Genomic DNA, 21,303 nt, shown 5'->3' on the forward strand with positions numbered 1-21,303 from the left:
CCAAAGGCTAATTTTCTCCATCCCTTTATTTCCCTTATAAGTTTATATGACATCAATAATGGTGTAGTTTTATTATATATGCTTAATAGCCACCTACAAAGATAAATCCATTTATTCAAAGTGAGGTATTCTCCTTGTCCTTGCAAAATAAAGTCACATTAAAATGAATACATGTGTTTTTCACCAGGCCTCACAAAGAAGCAAATCACACAGCATGAAGCTGCTGGATTGTTCTACCCCAGAAACGGAAGGATTTATGAGCTATTCAACGGCTTTCACTTGTCTCACTTCCAACATGTTCCTGGCAGGCGGGAGACAGAGCCTGTGGGGACCTGGGAAGCAGTTTAACCTCCTTGTAGCTGGGAGTTCAAGGTAATGAACAGTACAAATTTACTTATTTGCTGCCCAAACTTTGACCACTAAGCTATTTCTCAAAATTTCAAGCAAACTGTGTAACTCAAAAGCCAGTCCCAAATTCAGATTTGATAAAGTCCCCCCATTCCCATCAAGAGACCTGGGAACACTGGGAGAGACCCCGCTGCGGGCTGGGGAAGGCCCCCTGGTGCTGCACGCAGCTCCTCGCATCCCCAGGCCTCTTGCTGGAGGAGAGAGCGTGGAACGGGCCTGGCCTCCACCTCTGACATGTGATTTGCCAGTGAAAGATCAGTTACTGTGAAAGCAAGTAGTGCTGGGCTGAGGGGGGGCTGTGAGCAAGCCTGCAGAGAACCCAGGCATCTGCTAGAGGACTCGGGTGTGGCTTTCACCCCACCAAGGAGAAAAGAAGCTGAACGTCCCTGTTTTTGCTTTCTGTCGTCAAGATTTAAAACTGAGAAGAGGACAGCCTCGGGATTCCGTTCTTGGATTCTGACCCCTTGGCCTCTCCAGGGCACTAGCCAGGAGCACTGGTGGACTCCTTGTTCATTTGGAGACCCTGGGGCAAGGATGAGACCTTGAGAAATCACAGTCCCGGGAAGTAAACAGATGGGCTATTTAGAAAAAGAGTCCGAGCCATCAGTGAGCCATGAAATCAAAAGTAACAGAGATGGCCTCATCCACCAGAGGGCAGACAGCAGAAGCAAGAACTACAATCCTGCAGCCTGTGGAACAAAAACCACATTCACAGAAAGATAGACAAGATGAAAAGGCAGAGGGCTACGTACCAGATGAAGGAACGAGATAAAAACCCAGAAAAAAAAAACTAAATGAAGTGGAGATAGGCAACCTTACAGAAAAAGAATTCAGAATAATGATAGTGAAGATGATCTAGGACCTCAGAAAAAGAATGGAGGCAAAGATTGAGAAGATGCAAGAAATGTTTAACAAAGACCTAGAAGAATTAAAGAACAAACAAACAGAGATGAACAATACAATAACGGAAATGAAAAATACACTTGAAGGAATCAATAGCAGAATAACTGAGGCAGAAGAACGGATAAGTGACCTGGAAGACAGAATGGGGGAATTCACTGCTGCGGAACAGAATAAAGAAAAAGGAATGAAAAGAAATGAAGACAGCCTAAGAGACCTCTGGGACAACATTAAACACAACAACATTCGCATTATAGGGGTCCCAGAAGGAGAAGAGAGAGAGAAAGGACCAGAGAAAATATATGAAGAGATTATAGTCAAAAACTTCCCTAACATGGGAAAGGAAATAGCCACCCAAGTCCAGGAAGCGCAGCGAGTCCCATACAGGATAAACCTAAGGAGAAACACGCTGAGACACATAGTAATCAAATTGGCAAAAATTAAAGACAAAGAAAAATTATTGAAAGCAGCAGGGAAAAACAACGAATAACATACAAGGGAACTCCCATAAGGTTAACAGCTGATTTCTCAGCAGAAACTCTAAAAGCTAGAAGGGAGTGGCATGATATACTTAAAGTGATGAAAGGGAAGAACTTACAACCAAGATTACTCTTCCCAGCAAGGATCTCATTCAGATTCGATGGAGAAATCAAAAGCTTTACAAACAAGCAAAAGTTAAGAGAATTCAGCATCACCAAACCAGCTTTTACAACAAATCCTAAAGGAACTTCTCTAGGCAGAAAAAGCCTTACACCTAAAGCAATTAGAGAAAGAAGAACAAAAAACTCCCAAAGTTAGCGGAAGGAAAGAAATCAAAAAGATCACAGCAGAAATAAATGAAATAGAAACAAAGAAAACAGTAGCAAAGATCAATAAAACGAAAAGCTGGTTCTTTGAGAAGATAAACAAAATTGATAAACCATTACCAAGACTCATCAAGAAAAAGAGGGAGAGGACTCAAATCAATAAAATTAGAAATGAAAAAGGAGACGTTACAACAGACACCACAGAAATACAAAGCATCCTAAGAGACTACTACAAGCAACTCTATGCCAATAAAATGGACAACCTGGAAGAAATGGACAAATTCTTAGAAAGGTATAACCTTCCAAGACTGAACCAGGAAGAAATGGAAAATATGAACAGACCAATCACAAGTAATGAAATTGAAACTGTGATTAAAATTCTTCCAACAAACAGAAGTCCAGGACCAGATGGCTTCACAGTGAATTCTATCAAACATTTAAAGAAGAGCTAACACCCATCCTTCTCAAACTCTTCCAAAAAATTGCAGAGGAAGGAACACTCCCAAACTCATTCTATGAGGCCACCATCACCCTGATACCAAAACCAGACAAAGATCCTACAAAAAAAGAAAATTACAGACCAATATCACTCATGAATATAGATGCAAAAATCCTCAACAAAATACTAGCAAACAGAATCCAACAACACGTTAGAAGGATCATACACCATGATCAAGTGGGATTTATCCCAGGGATGCAAGGATTCTTCAATATATGCAAATCAATCAATGTGATACACCATATTAACAAACTGAAGAATAAAAACCATATGATCATCTCAAGAGATGCAGAAAAAGCTTCTGACAGAATTCAACACCCATTTATGATAAAAACTCTCCAGAAGTGGGCATAGAGGGAACCTACCTCAACATAATAAAGGCCATATACGACAAACCCACAGCAAACGTCATTCTCAATGGTGAAAAACTGAAAGCATTTCCTCTAAGATCAGGAACAAGACAAGGATGTCCACTCTCACCACTATTATTCAACATAGTTTTGGAAGTCCTAGCCAGGGCAATCAGACAAGAAAAATAACAGGAATACAAATTGGAAAAGAAGAAGTAAAACTGTCCCTGTTTGCAGATGACATGATACTACACATAGAGAATCCTAAAAATGCCACCAGAAAACTATTAGAGCTAATCAATGAGTTTGGTAAAGTTGCAGGATACAAAATTAATGCACAGAAATCTCTTGCATTCCTATACACTAATGATGAAAAATCTGAAAGAGAAATTAAGGAAACACTACCAGTTACCATTGCAACAAAAAGAATAAAATACCTAGGAATAAATCTACCTAGGGAGACAAAAGACCTGTATGCAGAAAACTATAAGACACTGATGAAAGAAATTAAAGATGATACCAACAGATGGAGGAGATATACCATGTTCTTGGATTGGAAGAATCAATATTGTGAAAATGACTCTACTACCCAAAGCAATCTACAGATTCAATGCAATCCCTATCAAATTACCAATGGCACTTTTTACAGAACTAGAACAAAAAAACCTTAAAATTTGTATGGAGACACAAAAGACCCCGAATAGCCAAAGCAGTCTTGAGGGAAAAAAACAGAGCAGGAGGAATCAGACTCCCTGACTTCAGACTATACTACAAAGCTACAGTAATCAAGAAATATGGTACTGGCACAAAAACAGAAACCGATCAATGGAACAAGATAGAAAGCCCAGACATAAACTCACACACCTATGGTCAACTAATCTATGACAAAGGAGGCAAGGATATACAATGGAGAAAAGACAGTCTCTTCAATAAGTGGTGCTGGGAAAACTGGACAGCTACATGTAAAAGAATGAAATTAGAACACTCCCTAACACCATACACAAAAGTAAACTCAAAATGGATTCAAGACCTAAATTTAAGACCAGACACTATAAAACTCTTAGAGGAAAACATAGGAAGAACACTCTTTGACATAACTCACAGCAAGATCTTTTTTGATCCACCTCCTGGAGTAATGGAAATAAAAACAAAAATAAACAAATGGGACCTAATGAAACTTAAAAGCTTTTGCACAGCAAAGGAAACCATAAACAAGATGAAAAGACAACACTCAGAATGGGAGAAAATATTTGCAAACAAATCAACGGACTAAGGATTAATCTCCAAAATATATAAACAGCTCATGCAGCTCAATATTAAAGAAACGAACAACCCAATCCAAAAATGGGCAGAAGACCTATATAGACCTTTCTCCAAAGAAGACATACAGATGGCCTAGAAGCACATGAGAAGCTGCTCAACATCACTAATTATTAGAGAAATGCAAATCAAAACTACCATGAGGTATCACCTCACACCAGTTAGAATGGGCATCATCAGAAAATCTACAAACAACAAATGCTGGAGAGGGTGTGGAGGAAAGGGAACCCTCTTGCACTGTTGGTGGGAATGTAAATTGATACAGCCACTATGGAGAACAGTATGGAGGTTCCTTAAAAAGCTAAAAACAGAATTACCATATGACCCAGCAATCCCACTACTGGGCATATACCCAGAGAAAAGCATAATTCAAAAAGACACATGCACCCCAATGTTCACTGCAGCACTATTTACCATAGCCAGGTCATGGAAGCAACCTAAATGCCCATCGACAGACGAATGGATAAAGAAGATGTGGTACATATATACAATGGAATATCACTCAGCCATAAAAAGGAACTAACTGGGCCGCTTGTTGAGACGTGGATGGATCTAGAGACTGTCATACAGAGTGAAGTAAGTCAGAAAGAGAAAAATAAATAGTATATTAACGCATGTATGTGGAACCTAGGAAAATGGTACAGATGAACCGGTTTGCAGGGCAGAAGTTGAGACACAGATGTAAAGAACAAACGTATGGACACCAAGGGGGGAAAGCCGCGGGGGGGTGGGGTGATGGTGTGCTGAACTGGGCAATTGGGATTGACATGTATACACTGATGTGTATAAAATTGATGACTAATAAGAACCTGCAGTATAAAAAGATAAAATTTTAAAAAAAATTAAGGATTTCTGTTCAACAAACAGCACAATAGAAAAACTTAACTGAGCATAAGATTGGGGGGGGAAAAACAAAGTAACAGCTGACATGCCAGAGAAGGTGCAAGAAGCAGCAGCAGAAATAAGCATCTCAGATTAAACAGAGCAGGGGGGCACTGGGAGCACAAAGTTAATTCCTGAAAGTTGTGTGGAAACCAGTTTCCATAAATCAGCAAAGCTGCTGCATTGTAAGTTACAGGATCTCTGGCAACTGTCCCTGTAAGCCCATCTGGCTTAACAGCCAGCCTCTGTCCCCAAAGGGCACCTACTTCTCATTTTTATGTCCTGGAGTTGAGTTGGCTGCACAGAGAGTTACTAATGGACATAACTTCATGATTCGGCTCTCGGTCCGAACACCAAATAAAGAGAGGAAGTTCTTGGGGTTTTATTATATTAGAAAGAACAAGTTAATGAATGCAGATTATACAGGTGAAGGAATAATAATAAATAACTGAATAGGATTTGCTAATATTACTTTATACATTTTAAGACATCTCCCCAGTACGGCCCATAAAATTGTCTTAGATAAAAGCAGAAGGGTTTAGATGAGGGTTCTTTATGGCAGTGCTATTTAAGTGTAATCCATGGGAAATAATGCTAACAAATGGGATATAAATGTTTTAGTGTGAGGCCTCTTCTTTACAGCAGTGCAAAATCACACTGCTTTATTCCAAAAGCAATTTCAATATGAACAAATCATCATTTTTATTAAGTTCTATTGCCAATGGCAGCTGTACTCCCTGTAGGATAGCTCACTACAAGGTCACACACCTCCCCCAGTGCCATCACTCGTAGTAACTTGCAGGGCTATTATCACAATTTCGTTATGGTGCCCTTTTCCATGGAACCCCAAATGCCAGGCTCCAATACTGAATCTGCGTTTTCCTGCCACAGTATCAGCAGAAAGGCTGCTCACAAACAAAGAGGGCATTAATCCGGAACAAGGGTTAAGTCCACCATTCGGAGGGAGGCACTGACCCAGTGCTGATTCTAAGCAAGAGTGCAGGTCAGATGAGGAGTCCAAGGCTCTGCTGTGTCATTTCCAGAATCAACGGCCCCACACGGCATCTTTCCTATGGCCTTGAAAAGTCTACCAAAATTTTAGATGTCACATGGCAGGAATCACAGGTTGTTCCCCTCCCCGTCACGGGGACGTTTACTCAGGCACTCAGCAGGAGAGAGAAGAGCCAAGAGACAGAGACGAGAAGCTGAGTACCAGTGCTGTTCGAGCCTCTGTCCTTAGATGTCCCTGAGGCACTGCCACATTCTCGTCTTGGATTTCATAAGACACCCCAAGTTCCTTATCACAACGCACTTTGGCTTATGCCAGTTTGAGTGGCATTACTGGCACTGGCACCCAGAATTCTTCTATACATCAGAAATTCCGTCACAAAGGGAGAGTGTATCAAAGTGACACTGGGACTTAGAAAAGGCAGGGACGAAGCTGGCCCGGGGAAGGAGGATAGCTGTGCTCACACAAGGCTTGCCGTGTGCCTCGTACACATGTGAATTACACACACGTCACATATGCAGATGGACATGGAGAAAGAGAGTGACAGCTGGACAGGGCGGGAGCAGATGAAGTTTCTGGCCCGGTGGGTTTTAGGACTGGAGCTTGGGCACTGTGTGCACTGAAGTAAAGAGCCCACGGAGGGGAGAAACGGAAGAATCGAGATGGTGCTGGTTGGACGGTGTAGATTCTCAGTAGTCTTGGGACTTTTAGGGAATAGGATTAAGAGTTTGGCTCTGAAGAGGAGAGAAAGGAAAGGCCTCTGTTTCACTTAATTTCACAAGGACCTGCTCACAAAAGCTGGCACGTGCCCACCTCCTACCCTACACGGTACACAGAGCACTTCTGCATAAATAATCTCATTTGAACCTCTTAATAACCCCCATAATACAAGAGGGCAGACCCTCTATCCTCCTGCTACGTGAGTCCTGAGGAGGGCGGCAGGTCTGCTTCATCTGCGTGTTTCATTTACAAGAGGAGTTATGTGCAGCAGCTGCAAGCACCATCTTTTTTTTTTCTTTCAAAACGATGAGCCAGAGTTAATCCACAGTTACATTTCCCCAAGCACAGCAGAAAACAGTTATGTGCGTACTGTCAGGGGACAAAAATAAATTGTCACCCTCACCCTTTTGTCCCCCGTTATCAGCTCTAAGCCCCGTGAAGTGAGCAGCAGAGGGTGACCACTGAGAGACACGGGAACTCCTCTGCACGGCTGTGGTCTGCCGTTTGCTTTTGAAAATCTTCGACATTACAGGGCCTGCTCTTCTCTCTTCACGCTAGTCCACCCAACAGCGACTATCATGACAAGAAGGTGCCCAGGCGATCAACACGTGGTGACTCTTGGGCTTAAGAGGCGAGCAGTTTTCAAAACTGAAACCTGTTTCTTCAGGGGGTGGCCTCGAGTGGTGACTGGCCGGCCGACGACAGAAGCCCTGGGGTCAGCGGTGAAAGACGGGAGAAATGGATGCAAGTGACACACCCTCACCTTCTAGACTCCTTTTTTCTCAGGGGCCAGAGTGAAAGCCAGGAGCAGAGTGGCTTCACTACTTGAGAGTTAAGGGATCACAGCTAAAGGAATCCTGCAGCCCGTGTTTCCCAGCCTTTCTGGGCCGCATCACCACCCCCCCACCCCGGGGCCCCGGCCCTCACCGCCCCCTCCGGCCCCCCACCCCCAGGCCCCTGCCCACACCCTTTCTAACTTGCCACAGTCCTGTCACTCTGGCCATTGCTATCAAAGGAAAATGCACTGAGCCTGAGTTTGCTACAGATACTTTACCACCTTACACCACATCCTAGGACTGTTTCTTTCCCCCAAGCCACTCCCTCAAGGTATAATCATCACTAGCATAGTCATCCTTGCAGCTCGTTAGGAAGGGGCCAGGCCTTTTCTGGGACCTTCTCTCGGGTGGAGAAGCTCTATTGAAGCCGAGCTGGCTAGCATCCTCAGAGGCGGGCGTCCGGCTGGGACTACTTGGCCGTTCTCCAGGTGATGTGCTCATCTCCCCAGGAACCTCAATGCCAAGGCCTTCTTGACATGCACTCGATTTAGGCCTCTCTTTCCCGCATGCCTCTGAGCTCCTGCTGGAGAACAGCAACCCTTTTCCTGCAAGAACACACAGCTCCAAGGGAGGCGGTGGCTCCAGAGGAAGGAGATCAGTCTTAGACGAGATAGGAGCTCACCTGGACCCTTTCCTCCTAGAGATTCCACTGCTCCTTGAGGGAAGAGTCTGTTGAAAACGTTCGATTCCAAAGAGTTTCCCAAAGTAACTGATTTTCCAAAGTGTTTACTGGGAGAGTTTCAATAGAAAACTCCCTGCGGTTCTAGGGAAGGACGGGGCGCTGCTGTGGAGCATGGGCCCCTGTCGTGACCTCTAGGTGAGGCCCTGACACCGCCCCTCAGGACCATCCAGGCTTGGAGTCTTGGACCGTCCACCTGGCTGCTCTCCTTGTGATGAGAACCTGTGTCCACACTCTATTTTCTCTTCTACCTTTTCATGTCAAAGGTTAGCTTTCTTAGGGGACCCTCCTCTTCCTTCACCTACTCCAAAGTCTATGCGCTATTTTAAGAAATATTTGAGGAAGCGTAACTCTGATATAACCTGTATTTCTCAAGGGCTTGTAATCCTAACGGCACCACTGGACAAAATGACTGAAAAACATAGGAACTGAGACAAAGCACGGCAAAACGGTAGAAATTCTAGTTTCCATTTTAAGTACGCTCTGCTTACAAGGTCTTTTGGCTGGCTGCTCTCTCGTGAAAATTTGATAAATGCCATGAATACCATAACACTAAATGCCATGAATACCATAACACTAATACATTGCCAATCACCCCCTTTGATAAACACAGTGAAAATTTTAACCATGGGCCTAACGTGTGGAAAAAATTAAGGATGTTCTCTTTTATTAATGCACAAGTGAAAACTGAACATCTACTGAAGGGCAATCAGTACTTAAACCAGAAAACTTTATACAGGGACTCGAATACCCACTCAGCTGCAGTGAAGCTAAGCTGCGGGTCGGGAACGAAGCAGCAGTTCCAGAGTAAACAGGGCTGGGACTGGGCGGCGGGGAGCGGGCTGCGGCTCTGGGAGCCTCGTCACACGGTAGGAGCGCTGGCCCTTAAGCTTCCTTAGCCTTCTGTTCAGCATCCCGGTGGTTTCCGCGGGAGCAGCCCAGGTCCCGGCCAGGTCTGATACTAGCGGGGAGGAAGCCAGCACCCTCCCATGGTAGAGGGCCCTCCTCAGTGAACTTGAGGGCAGGGGGGAGCTCCCCAGGAGACAGATGCTCAGACTGTAATTCTAAGGCCTCAGTCTTCTGCTTAACAACCGTACCCCCTTCATATCTCCATTTACCCTTAATTACAAAGGCGTGAACTTTGAGTGGGTTTTCCCCAGGTGATGGTGTGATTCATGAGGAAGGGCCATTTGCCTACAAGTTTTCCCACCGAGAAACACTAACGCTGCCAAAAATCCTCCTGTGTTCAGTTCGGCCTCACACCCCTGTACTCCACTATCCCCTGCCCCCCCGGGTTTCTACTGGCCTGGCCCCATCTCCCTATGTTAAAGTGGCCAAGGGCAGACACTTCTCCAATGTCAGAACAGATATTTCCTAGAGGGTAGCTTTTTTTTTTAATCTTTAAAATTACTTTAGAGAATGTTTACCTCTAGTGGGGAAAATGCTTCAGGACAAACCAAAGCCCCGGGCTTGCTTGCACCACCAAGGGCCACTGCTCTTAGGACTGGGAACGGGCAAGAGGTATGAGGGTAAGGCTCAGCCAGGCGCCTGCTGACCCGCGGGCACACGGCTACCTGGTCTATTCATGAAGTCACAGTGGCCTAAGCCCGCGATGTCGATTCTCTTCATAAAAAGCACCATGCTGGTTAGGTTGGCTTCCTGCATTTCCGCTGGCTTAAGTGGCCGCATGTCTTCGGAGGCGAATTCTTCAGAGTACAGACAGAAAAGTTTTCCTAGAAGAAACCAAGGAAGATGGTTTTAATGCTTCTGTGTTGCCTCCGGACAGGAACTTAGCGTGAGCTGGGTTTGGGGTCCGCAGCGCTACCTGGAGAAGATGAACCGAGAATCTGCTTGCGTATCTCTGCTTGGCTCCGGCTGATGGGCTGCATGACGAGTGAGTTTGCTCTTATTCTAGGGTTATACACCTTTAAACGAAAGATAGCATCTTTAGCGTCAGCTCACTCGAGATTTAGAAGACTCGCTGGCCCTGAAGTGACTGCTGTTTGCACACTTTACTTCACGAAAGGCTCTGCTACTCATTTCTTCTGTACAATATTTATTATTGTTTCACTTGCCTTGAGACGGAAACTGCAAGAGCTTTGATAAATGGAGTTAAGGGTTGTCTGATTTCATTGTAGCTTCAATAAATATGGGAGCTCTGCATCATCTACTGAAATACAAATGCCACTTCTCAAAGCGCTATACCGCTGACTCGTGTGCCGCGTGGAGAAAAGGATGATCAACCGACAGTGCTGCATTTCCTCAAGGTTCTGTTCAAATTGACTGTGATCCCAGGGGTCTCATCTTTATCCCATATGCTGGGCTTTTCCCGTCCTGTCAGCTCACACAAAGAGTGCAGATGGCGCTAACAGTGATTTTTCTTAGGCGTAGTTTAAAGGTAAGTAATAACCCTGGGTTCTCTGAATGGTGGACTGATTCAATAAGATCAATCCAAACTGGTTCCAAGGGAACCTTCCTAATGGCTGGAATTGCTCTGTCACAGTAAACAAGGATATTTAAGAGACCCATAGTTTCCTGGAGGGGTAAAAGCTATATAACATCTAATAATGGTAAATGGATCAATACTTGGGTAGATTCTTTTCAGTTTAAATGCTATGATTTCTGAAGTCCCACTGTCTTTTTGAGATACCCTATTTCCATTTTTCCTAATTTTTTTTTTTTTTTTTTTTTTTTGCGGTACGCGGGCCTCTCACTGCTGTGGCCTCTCCCGTTGCGGAGCACAGGCTCCGGACGCGCAGGCTCAGAGGCCATGGCTCACGGGCCCAGCCGCTCCGCGGCATGTGGGATCTTCCCGGACCGGGGCACGAACCCGTGTCCCCTGCATCGACAGGCGGACTCTCAACCACTGCGCCACCAGGGAAGCCCCTAATTTTTAATTTAAGGATAGTGATTAAAAATAAACAGACTTTTTAAAAAATTTAGGATGGAATTTTATGTCAACTATAAAGCCAAAATTTGCAAAAATTAAACTCAGTGTACTTGAAACTAATTTCTAGTAAATTACCTGGGGGGAGATGCTAATTACTTTGATAAAGGGGCTACCAAAAATACCCAAGGGATGTATAGAAAAAAAGATCCGTTTAGGAGTCAAGTAATTTGCTTTAGTAGTTGTCTTTCCTTCAAACTTTTTCCTCTGGCGCCTCAACCAATTTAATTTGTTTCCAGACTATCAACCTGATAATGACAGGCAGTTACACGTGCTCAAGACCTCTGTTACTGGATGCAATAGTTCTTCTTTGCACACATGGCCAAATACAGAGAAATCCCCAGATCATATAGTTCATCCTTACTTTCTGGTCGGTAAAATGGTAGGAGCCCAAGACAATTAGCAGCAGTCTACTTAACCGCCTCAACAATAATTACCTTTCTTCTCTCCACCCCGACATCAATAACAAATTTGACTGTGTTGCTCCAGATCAAAGATTCTCCAGAGCTAGCCGTTAACACCACTCGTCTCTGATAAACTTGGCATCTTTTTTCTGTTTCATCATTTGGCTTGAACAATGCACATTTCTCTTTTGGATACAAAGGAACAACTACCAGCTCTCCAAGATCTGGGTTTAAGTTAGATCCTTCTTGACAGATAATTTCATAGGCTTTTTCAATATCCTAAAGTAAAAGAATAACATCATCCATGAGAATAAAGTACATTACAAACAACTTTCTCCAAATTATATAAAACTATAGGCAAAAGCTGCATAACGTATACAGGGAAAGAAATACTTGTGTTTTCTATAGGTATCGTTAAATACGAAAAGGAGGTATAACTGCGTAAGAACATGTCTTTGGGGAAGTTAAATATAATTTATAAATAATTTCAGTGCTTTTAGTCCAAAATGGCTCTCCTCTTGTGAAATGTACTGTCTTTGCCTTTATGCATTCATCCTGCTATTTTTCTAGCTTGGTGCAACTTCTCATATCCATTAACAATGACAGGTGAATAAAAGTTACTCTCACATCAGTGATGATGCATCACTGTGCTTTAATGGTGGCAGAACTAAGAATTCTAAAACAATTTCTAGATTTCCAATAGAAGCATATATGCATACACATTCCACAGTCAGGGTCTCTAACCTGGGTCATCTTGAAAACTATTATTACCCATTAGCACTTAAAGCAGAAATGCAATGAAATAGGCAGGAAATATTCACTGCTATTTATATATTTGCAAGATTCAGGAATTTAGAAATACTCTTTAAAAATGCTTCATTGTCAAATATACTGAATAAAAGAGTAAATTATGTGCCCTAAAACCACAAACAAGTAAGTATATTGGTGTAAAATGCTCAAAAAGCAAGACATTTTACACAGTACTTTTTAATTAATTCTTGGCTGCGTTGGGTCTCCGTTGCTGCGCGCGGGCTTTCTCTAGTTGCGGCGAGCGGGGGTTACTCTTCATTGCGATGTGTGGGTTTCTCACTGCGGTGGCCTCTCTTGTTGGTGTGGAACACGGGCTCTAGGCACGCGGGCTTCACTAGTTGTGGCACGTGGGCTCAGTAGTTGTGGCTCGCGGGCTCTAGAGCGCAGGCTCAGTAGTTGTGGCGCACGGGCTTAGTTGCTCCGCGGCATGTGGGATCTTCCCGGGCCAGGGCTCGAACCTGCGTCCCTTGCATTGGCAGGCAGATTCTTAACCACTGCGCCACCAGGGAAGCCCTGCAGTACTTTTCTATTTCTCAAATCACAACCAGATTTTTAGGACCTCATATAAAAAAGATGTCACTTAATGTAATTCTTACTCCTTTAAAATTTGTTTCCAAAATTTCTATTTTTTTAAGGGCCTAACTAGCTACCAGATGGAAGAAGCCCCATTTCATTTCATTACATACATTAGATTTCACTAAAAATCTGAGTAAAAAAGATGCCTTCCCATGACTGTTAAGTCTGAGTCCACTGTCCAGCGCTCCAGCTCACCTCTCCTTCCTTCCCCGCCACCTGTATAGTGGGATTGAACTAACTCAAGGGCTTTGTAGGTGGACAGATCTGCCTAGAAAAATAGTGAGACCTCGGGTGAGCTATTTGAAGGTTATTCCTGAGCTGCTGAGAGGCCCCCAGGAAGCAGGGCAGAGGCTGCCCCCTGGGGTCCACACAGCAGTTATCCCGGTACCTTCTCCTGTTCACACTCCCCTTTTCTGCAGGGTTGGTTTACTTGGGGCAGATTTTTTTTTCAACCAACCAAGCGAAGAGCAGGATTATTGACCGTAATGAATGAAAACTTGTCAGCTGGAATAATCAGAACAAAGCTATTTCTTCCAATTTTTATAATTCTAATCATGTCATCATTTTAAGTGAGGAAAGCTTAGAAATTTCTACGGAGGAGAACAAGTCCTCGAGCTGCGTCTCCCTGCACAGGACATTCACACATTCCTCCTGGGTGGCAGGTGGTAACCTCTGCACGTTGGTACTTCACCCTCCACAGCTACCCTGGAGCTGAAAGAGGAGATTCGATTCCAGCCACCCACTCACAAATTTCCAATCCAAATAACCTTCAAACTGCACTGAAATATTGTACCTAGTTTAGATTCCTCAAGCTGACAGAAAACTTTGAGGCCATAATCTTCAGAATTAAAAAAAAGTACTTAGAATATTCATTCGGTGCTTCAAACTGTTTACTCATTTCCTTCCTATTCAATGTGTTCAGAGCATTTACGTATGTGGGGCTTTCCTACAATACCTGCAAAACTCAGGAAAACACAGCAACCTGCACTGAAGGAAGATATCTGCCCCCAAATGAAAGGCCCGCAACTAGATGGAACATTTCACAGGAAAACCTTCAACCTAAGAGCATCTTCCTTGTGACAGCTTCAAGCTGCTCGATAATCTGGCTAGATAGTGTCATTAACCTTAATTTGTTTTCTATTTAATCTATTTCACTTTTTTTTTCAGGTTACAAGATGGTGAAGTGATAAGGAACAACACACTGTAAACATGCAGGGCTCCAAGCCTCAATTAAGCACAAGAGCCAGGGGAGCGCGCAGTTGCGGGTATTAATTCACAGCAGGTGAGGGGCTAAGTGAGCAGTGCGAGAAAATGTGAGGCACCTAATGTTCACCAAGCCAAACATGAGAGTGTTTCTGCAACTTTAAACGGATTTCCTAAGAGAAAAAGCGACCGTTAGTACTCTTCGGTCAGACTGCTTGGGTTTGTTTTCCTATGACATTCAGTTGCTATGGCAGATTTTAAAGTTTTATATAGAAATCAAGAAAGCTTCAAACAGCATGGGGAAAAATGATCAACAGCTGTTAACATGGATTTCGGAGCAAGACAAAACTTTCCAAAAGACAAATTCCAAGACCATAGGAGAGTGTTAACCCTGACATAAGTAGTAAAAAAGAAAAAAGTCCATCAGCATATACTGAACTATGTTCCGCTTTTTAGGTGGCAGATGGGGAAAAGAAACCCAGATAACACCTGTGGAATTTGGGGCTGAACTGTGAGGAAAAACACTGGTTCCCAGAGAAGGTATGCTCCAGCCCGCAGAACTGCTGCCCCACCCGCTGGGCAGCCTGCTGGGAGCCTCTGGACAAGGAGAACCACCCCCCCACAGAGATTCCAGTGCTGGACCCGGGCCACAGCAGCAGCCCCTGCCAAAATGACGAGTCCTCATTCTCAGAGGCTCAGAATTGCAAAATCCGCCCAGAGCTTTCACTACACCATCACGTTCATGACTTTCAGGACTGATGGTTTCTTAATAGGAAATGGCTTTCTGGTCTGACTTCAAGGAAGATTATATAATTTTCTAAGCCCTGTGGATTTTACAGTTTCTACCACTATCCTAGGTAAAAATGCATCTTCTGAAGTCTGACAATTCAGAAGTCACTATGCCATTAATTATAGCTTATATGAAACTTGTAAGAATCAAATACTTTAAGAATCAAATATTACCCCCAATTCTGTTATGAGCTTTATTTTTCAAAAATCCATTTTGGCATTTTTGGTTACTCTGACTAAAGATGACTACTCATTCTATCAGTCTTCATTATACTGTCCCCCACCCGATCCACCCCGAAATGTATGCCTTCTTTTCACCGGGCAATTCTAACTTTCAAATGTTTCAGACTCTTCTAATTCTGCCATTCCTCCCTCCCTTAGGCTTCAGCCAGTTATGCTGAGAACCTCTAACTGTTTTCATAAATCCTTCTTCTGTCTCCTTAATCATTTTGTTACTTCCCTCAGGACTTTCTTGAGTATCTTGAATCATGCGGGATTAGGGAATGATCATAGAATAAATCATTGTAATCCGTAGAAGATTTACTACTCAAGAAACTGTGTATAATCTACACAGGAAACATGGAAAATATGCTGTAGTTATCATATATTTGAGATTCTAAATTACTTTCTTTATGGAAACAGATAAAACCTAAGTTGTGAGAAAACTGTCTAAAGTTCCCCAAACTAAAGGATCAGTCATCCTTTATGCTTTGAGTATAAAGCAGAATAAATACTCCTGAAGGTACTTGTGAAGGCGTGTGAATACTTAAGACAAGGCTCTGGTAGAGAGCTGAGGTCCTTGTCTTTGTTCAGCTGGTGGCTCAGCCAATATCATACAGTTTCCTTTTGGTTTCTGTTTAATCACTGGAATTACTACATATCTGGGTCATGGTCTAAAAGCCAGTGCTTTTTTTACTCTCTGAGTGAGATGACGGGTAGGGGAAAAAGGCCAGGAAATCAGTCTCTAAGAAGAAAGGTCTAACTCTTGAGATTCTGGAGGCTTTTAGATTTGGCCCGCAGAGCAGTGGAGAGAGAAGCAGGGCCACAGTAACTGCATTAAAAAAAAAAAAATGCAACCCCAAATGACACCTTGACTCTATAAAAGCAAAAAGAGATGCTCAGCTGTACATTTCCCATTGTTCTTTTGAAAGACGTTGTCAGATATCGAAGTGAACATTTTTCTCATTCATCTTTTTAAGAAAAGTGTAGGGAGATAGCCTTCTGACTGTGCTATAAATTATATTTTCCTGCCTAACACTCCACTGACTGCTGTAGGAACATTGTGGGTACTTTTTTGTTCCCTGACTCTATGCGGAGGACTTAGCTTATGTCCCGCATCTCCAGCACATGCGCCTGCCATGAGGGAGGTGGCCGTGAGTGTGAGATGAGTGTGTCTTCTCTACTGAGACAGTTCACAGCAAGCCTTTGGGGCAGCCCAGGATCTCGCCTGATCCCATGGAAGGAGGTCAGCTCTGGAGATCACCCCCAGAAATTCCTCAGAGTCCCCACCTCCCCACCCCCATTCTGTGTTTCAGAACAGCTCCTGGGTTGGTTGGTTGGTTGTTTATGTATGTATGTATGTATGTATGTATGTATGTATGTATGTATGTATGTATGTATTTATGCTGTGGCTTGTGGGATGTCAGTTCCCCAACCAGGGATCGAACCCATGCCCCGTGCTATGGAAGCACAGAGCCCTCACCACTGGAACTCCAGGGAAGTCCCCAGTTCCTGCCTTTAGAAGCACTTCCTTGTTTGCCTTTCAGCGTAGGTTTTATTTACTCTATATCAAGGATTCTTCTAAAGTATGAAAAAAGAGGTGTGATGGAACCAAATAGCAGTTCCCTCAGTTAATTAGTAAACTGAAACCTGTATGTTAGTTATTAAAAGGTTCCCAACAAGGTTAAAAGGTTCCCAATAAGTAAACTTATTACTCTCTTAGGTTAGAATGAATATTACTTACTTACTTGTTCACAGGCCAGAAAGACTACAATGTCACCCTTCTCACCGGAGTGGTGAATTTCAAAGATAAGGCGTAAAATAGACTCAAAAGACTCCTTCTGAGCCCCACTAAGGTACACAACCTCCACTGGGTACTTATTTTTCACTTCTATGAGAGGCACGTTTCCATAATAAGAACTGAGTTTGCTGATCAGGTGAGGTGAGGAGTTAATTATGAGCTTCAGTTCCGGTCTTGCCAGTAAAACATCTTTAAGAAGTCCAAGTAACACATCAGTTGCAATGCTTCTTTCATGAATATCATCTAAGATGATGACCCCATAGCTACCCAGAAAAGGACTGGACATCATTTCTCTCTGTAACATGTCATCAGTACAATACCTACAAAGAAGAAACATGAAAGTTAGAATACTCTCATGAAGAAAATCATATAAAAAAACCCCTAACATAAACAACAAAAAATGCCTTTCCTATATCCTTTTGTCTAAATCAGGAGTTTAAATCTTTATCGGGGGCCAAGATTTCTTCAAGTTGATAAAATCTACAGGCCTTCAAAATAGAAAAGTGCACATGAACAAATTTTAAGCACAGTTTCCATGTCTTCACAGACCCTCTAAAGACCATCCCTGAGCCCTAGGTTCCAGACCTCTGCCTTACATGTTCATTACAGATATTAACAAGAGCTACATTTAACATTTGCCCTGAGCTTTTTAAAAAAAGTAATTCAGCAAAATAGCCTTGTCCGGTAAGAGCACCCCCCCGTTCCATCAATGTTAGAATTTTGAGTCAGAGCACACACTTCAAAGGAAGGATACACAGAGGACTGTCCTCTCTCAGGCTCACGGCCCAGTGACTCCACTAGGACGACTCTGTCAGTGGCACATCGTGGGAGATGACGTCACCAGGGTGTTAGTATCAACGAGTTGGAAATGTCGTCCAAATAATAACCACACGAAAGCATCTAAAAAGTAACCACCTATTTGAGGGCAGCGTTCCTGGAGGAGGAACGGGTCGTTAGTGGTTTTCATGGATTTCCAGTAGTTCTTGGGGTGTATTTAAAAATAATAGTAAAAATAAATACCTATTAGTCATCCAGCACCATACAAACATCATCTTTCTGACACTATTTACATCTCTGCCTATATTATTCCTTGAGGAGACCAATTTCATAACTTCTCTACCCATTTAAGGTATTTAGTTTATGTGTCCCTGTCTACGGCAGGTCTGAAACTGCTGTTCTTAGAAAGGCCTGCTTGCAAGGTTGGCCCTTGGCCGGCATTTGGGAACCTAGATTTGGGAGGGTTCTCACCATTCCCAGAACTGACGCTTACTGTTTGTAATATGGTCTAACCTGCTTTCCTTCTGGGAGTACGGAACTTTAGAATACAGTAGGAGGCAGAGGGTGCCTATGTGACCAGTCCCCAGTAAATACCTGGGCACAGTCTCTAATGAGTTTCCTTAAACTCGTTGCTACAACTCACAGCTGGAGGAACGAAGCATATCTCAGGCGAGTCCACTGGGAGGCGCTCTCGGAAGCCTGCGCCTGGTTTCCTCTGGACTTCACGCCTTGCACCATTTCCCTTTGCTGACTTGGTTTGTATCCTTTCACTTCAGTAAAGCTGAGCTGTGGATTAACTATATACTGAATCCTACGAGTCTTCCTAGCAAATCATCAAACCTAGGGGTGGTCTTGGAGACGCTGAAACAGTCCTCAATTAACCCTTTTCAAGGAAGAAAGAAAAAGGAGAAAACATTTATAAGTTCCTAGTGTGCGCCAGGCATTGTGCTGATAGAATAGTTCTCATTTAACCTTTAGAATAAATCTTCAAGGTAGACATTACTATCCCATTATTTATAAATGAGGAAACAGGTTCAGAAAGGTTAAGTACCCTGCATAAAGTCATAAAGCCAGGGAGAGAGTCAAGGTTTAAGCCTGAATGTCTATTACATCTCATGCCACTGTCAAATTATAAAGACGGGTCCCTTGGCTGCCATGGATTGGTAACAAAGCCCATGTTCTCCCTCTCTGCACCTTGACGAGATCAGAACATCTGCTCTCTGCCTTTACTCCTACACTTGTTCTCATTCTGTGTGTCTCTTACCAAAAGAGCAGTGATAAGTTGCTGATTATTCCTTTTCTCAAACTTAAGAAAGAAAATATATTGAATACTACAATATTATACTTTGTGCAAGATGCAAACAAACAGAGATGCATCCAAAATCTAGGTTTCAGGTCATCTTCTGCTGAGGGTAGCCAGTATGATATAATAAGTACTATTGACTCTTGTCTGAAAACAAGTTGTTTTAACCTATGCTACTTCCTTAATGTTATTCCCTTCTGAGCAAAACTCATCTAGCACTTATCTGATAGGAAGAAATGCTTTCTCTCTGCCAGGCAGAGGAGGTGTGTGTGTTATGTAAATACATCCAGGCTTAATTAAAAAGGGAGAAGATGTGACTCACCTAAAACTCTACGAGACTCAGCAAGCTAGACCTGGCCTTCCAAATGATTATATAGAACTAAGGGAATACTAAGGATCCACCCTAAAACTTACCATACAAACCTCCAGTTTTCTATGTAAGACAGAGATCTATTTCTTACCTTTATATTAATAAGATCATGTGTACAGTGCTTAAGAAAATACTGTTCCTGATAACTATGTAAAAAGATGGATACATTTTGGAAATGTAATTTATTTTTTAAATTTATTTTTATTTATTTATTTTTGGCTGCATTGGGTCTGTTGCTGCGTGCGGGCTTTCTCTAGTTGTGGCGATCAAGGGCTACTCTTCACTGCGGTGCGCGAGCTTCTCATCGTGGTGGCCTCTCACGTTACGGAGCACGGGCTCTAGGGCGCGCAGGCTTCAGTAGTTGTGGCGCGTGGGCTCAGTAGTTGTGGCTCGTAGGCTCTAGAGCGCGGGCTCAGTAGTTGAAGTGCACGGGCTTAGTTGCTCTGCAGCGTGTGGGATCCTCCCAGACCAGGGCTCGAACCCATGTCCCCTGCATTGGCAGGCAGATTCCTAACCACTGCGCCACCAGGGAAGTCCCTGGAAATGTAATTTATATTCTAAATTCTTAAGACTGAAATTTTGAAAGCTAAGAATATAGGAAAGTTTTATTAATATTTTCTGAAATTGTATGTATTGAATTTGACCTCAAAAATTTGAGTAATTTCTAAAAAATTCAGTGTTCTAGAGGGTTCATATTTGAAATGTATGTCGCTTCCACAAGATATTGTGATATCTAGTTCAGAAAGACTATTTTAGGTATATAATATTCGGGTATCCACTGTTTTGAAAAAGGCCAGAAAAAAGCTTAAAGAAGAACTAAGCTGTTCTATATAGAATCCAGAAAAATGGTAGTGGCATAAAGATTATATTTACTAAGTACCTATTATGTACCCAACAGACTAGATGCTAAGGAGTTACAAAGAAAATGAAAAAGACAATATCAAATACAGAACACTACCTTCTATAATCAACAGTCACCCTTAGATCCTCTTATTTAAATAGCTATTCAATCTGAGCTTATCAAAAATTATGGCTAGCATGTGCCTCCAAGGAGATGAATGCGGCCGGAATTTACCTTTTCACCCAAATCACCCAAATCGCTAACAGATGCATCGCGCTCCCATACACCAGTCGCGGGCAGCAGCTCCCTGAGTCCTCACAACAACCCTGCGAGCTGGTGTGTCAACCACCGCGTTTCATGGACGAGGAAGCGTAAGCAGAGAGGCTGGGGGACTTGTGCAAGGTGACAGGTGGGTGGGTGGCTGAGACACTCATTTTACAGCCACGCCGCCTGCTCTTCAGAGCACAGAGCACTAGGAGGAAAATAAGGGACGACTTTCTTTTCTCTTATCAAATAGAGCTTTTCACTACCTTTGGCCCCTTTGCTGAAACTCAAACCCTGGTAGCAATAAATCAGAGTATCTGCTGACTCTTGCACTGGTTGGGGGATGTCAGGGTGGAAAGTGCAGCATCCCAGCAACAAGAGTGACTGTAAAGTAAAGATGAGACGACCGGGCAGCCCGGCAGAGGCAGAAGGAACCAGAACCCGCAGTGGCCAAAGGAGGCTGCTAGTTTCCCTCCACCTTCTAAGGTACTGCGGTTCAGCTCCTCCACACCTGAAGGCTATTTTCTACATTAAGAAAGGAACGCTACATGCAGATAAGAGCTAAAAAAAATTTTCAACAAAAACTGTAG

The 21,303-nt window shown here is 43.1% G+C and overlaps 1 protein-coding gene across 4 annotated transcripts in view; it reads right to left on the reverse strand.

Moving 5' to 3' along the window:
• DHX32 (DEAH-box helicase 32 (putative)) overlaps positions 1–21,303 on the reverse strand; it is a 54,066-nt gene that overhangs the window by 6,364 nt on the left and 26,399 nt on the right. For 3 of the 4 annotated variants that reach the window (XM_089898338.1, XM_089898339.1, XM_089898341.1), the window contains exons 3-6: positions 17,106–17,478; positions 11,794–12,039; positions 10,235–10,334; positions 9,984–10,142 (exon numbers count right to left, since the gene is read on the reverse strand). In XM_089898338.1, coding sequence (XP_089754464.1) covers positions 9,984–10,142; positions 10,235–10,334; positions 11,794–12,039; positions 17,106–17,478 — 878 coding nt within the window. Of the gene's footprint in view, positions 1–9,983; positions 10,143–10,234; positions 10,335–11,793; positions 12,040–17,105; positions 17,479–18,578; positions 18,813–21,303 lie in introns of those variants that run through there. The other variant, XM_089898340.1, reaches the window with a different exon arrangement.

Source organism: Delphinapterus leucas, chromosome 16 (genome assembly GCF_059928025.1).
Source record: "Delphinapterus leucas isolate spDelLeu-1000000601 "Yukka" chromosome 16, BTC_Dleu_Yukka2, whole genome shotgun sequence".
In the NCBI taxonomy this organism is placed as follows: domain Eukaryota; kingdom Metazoa; phylum Chordata; class Mammalia; order Artiodactyla; family Monodontidae; genus Delphinapterus; species Delphinapterus leucas.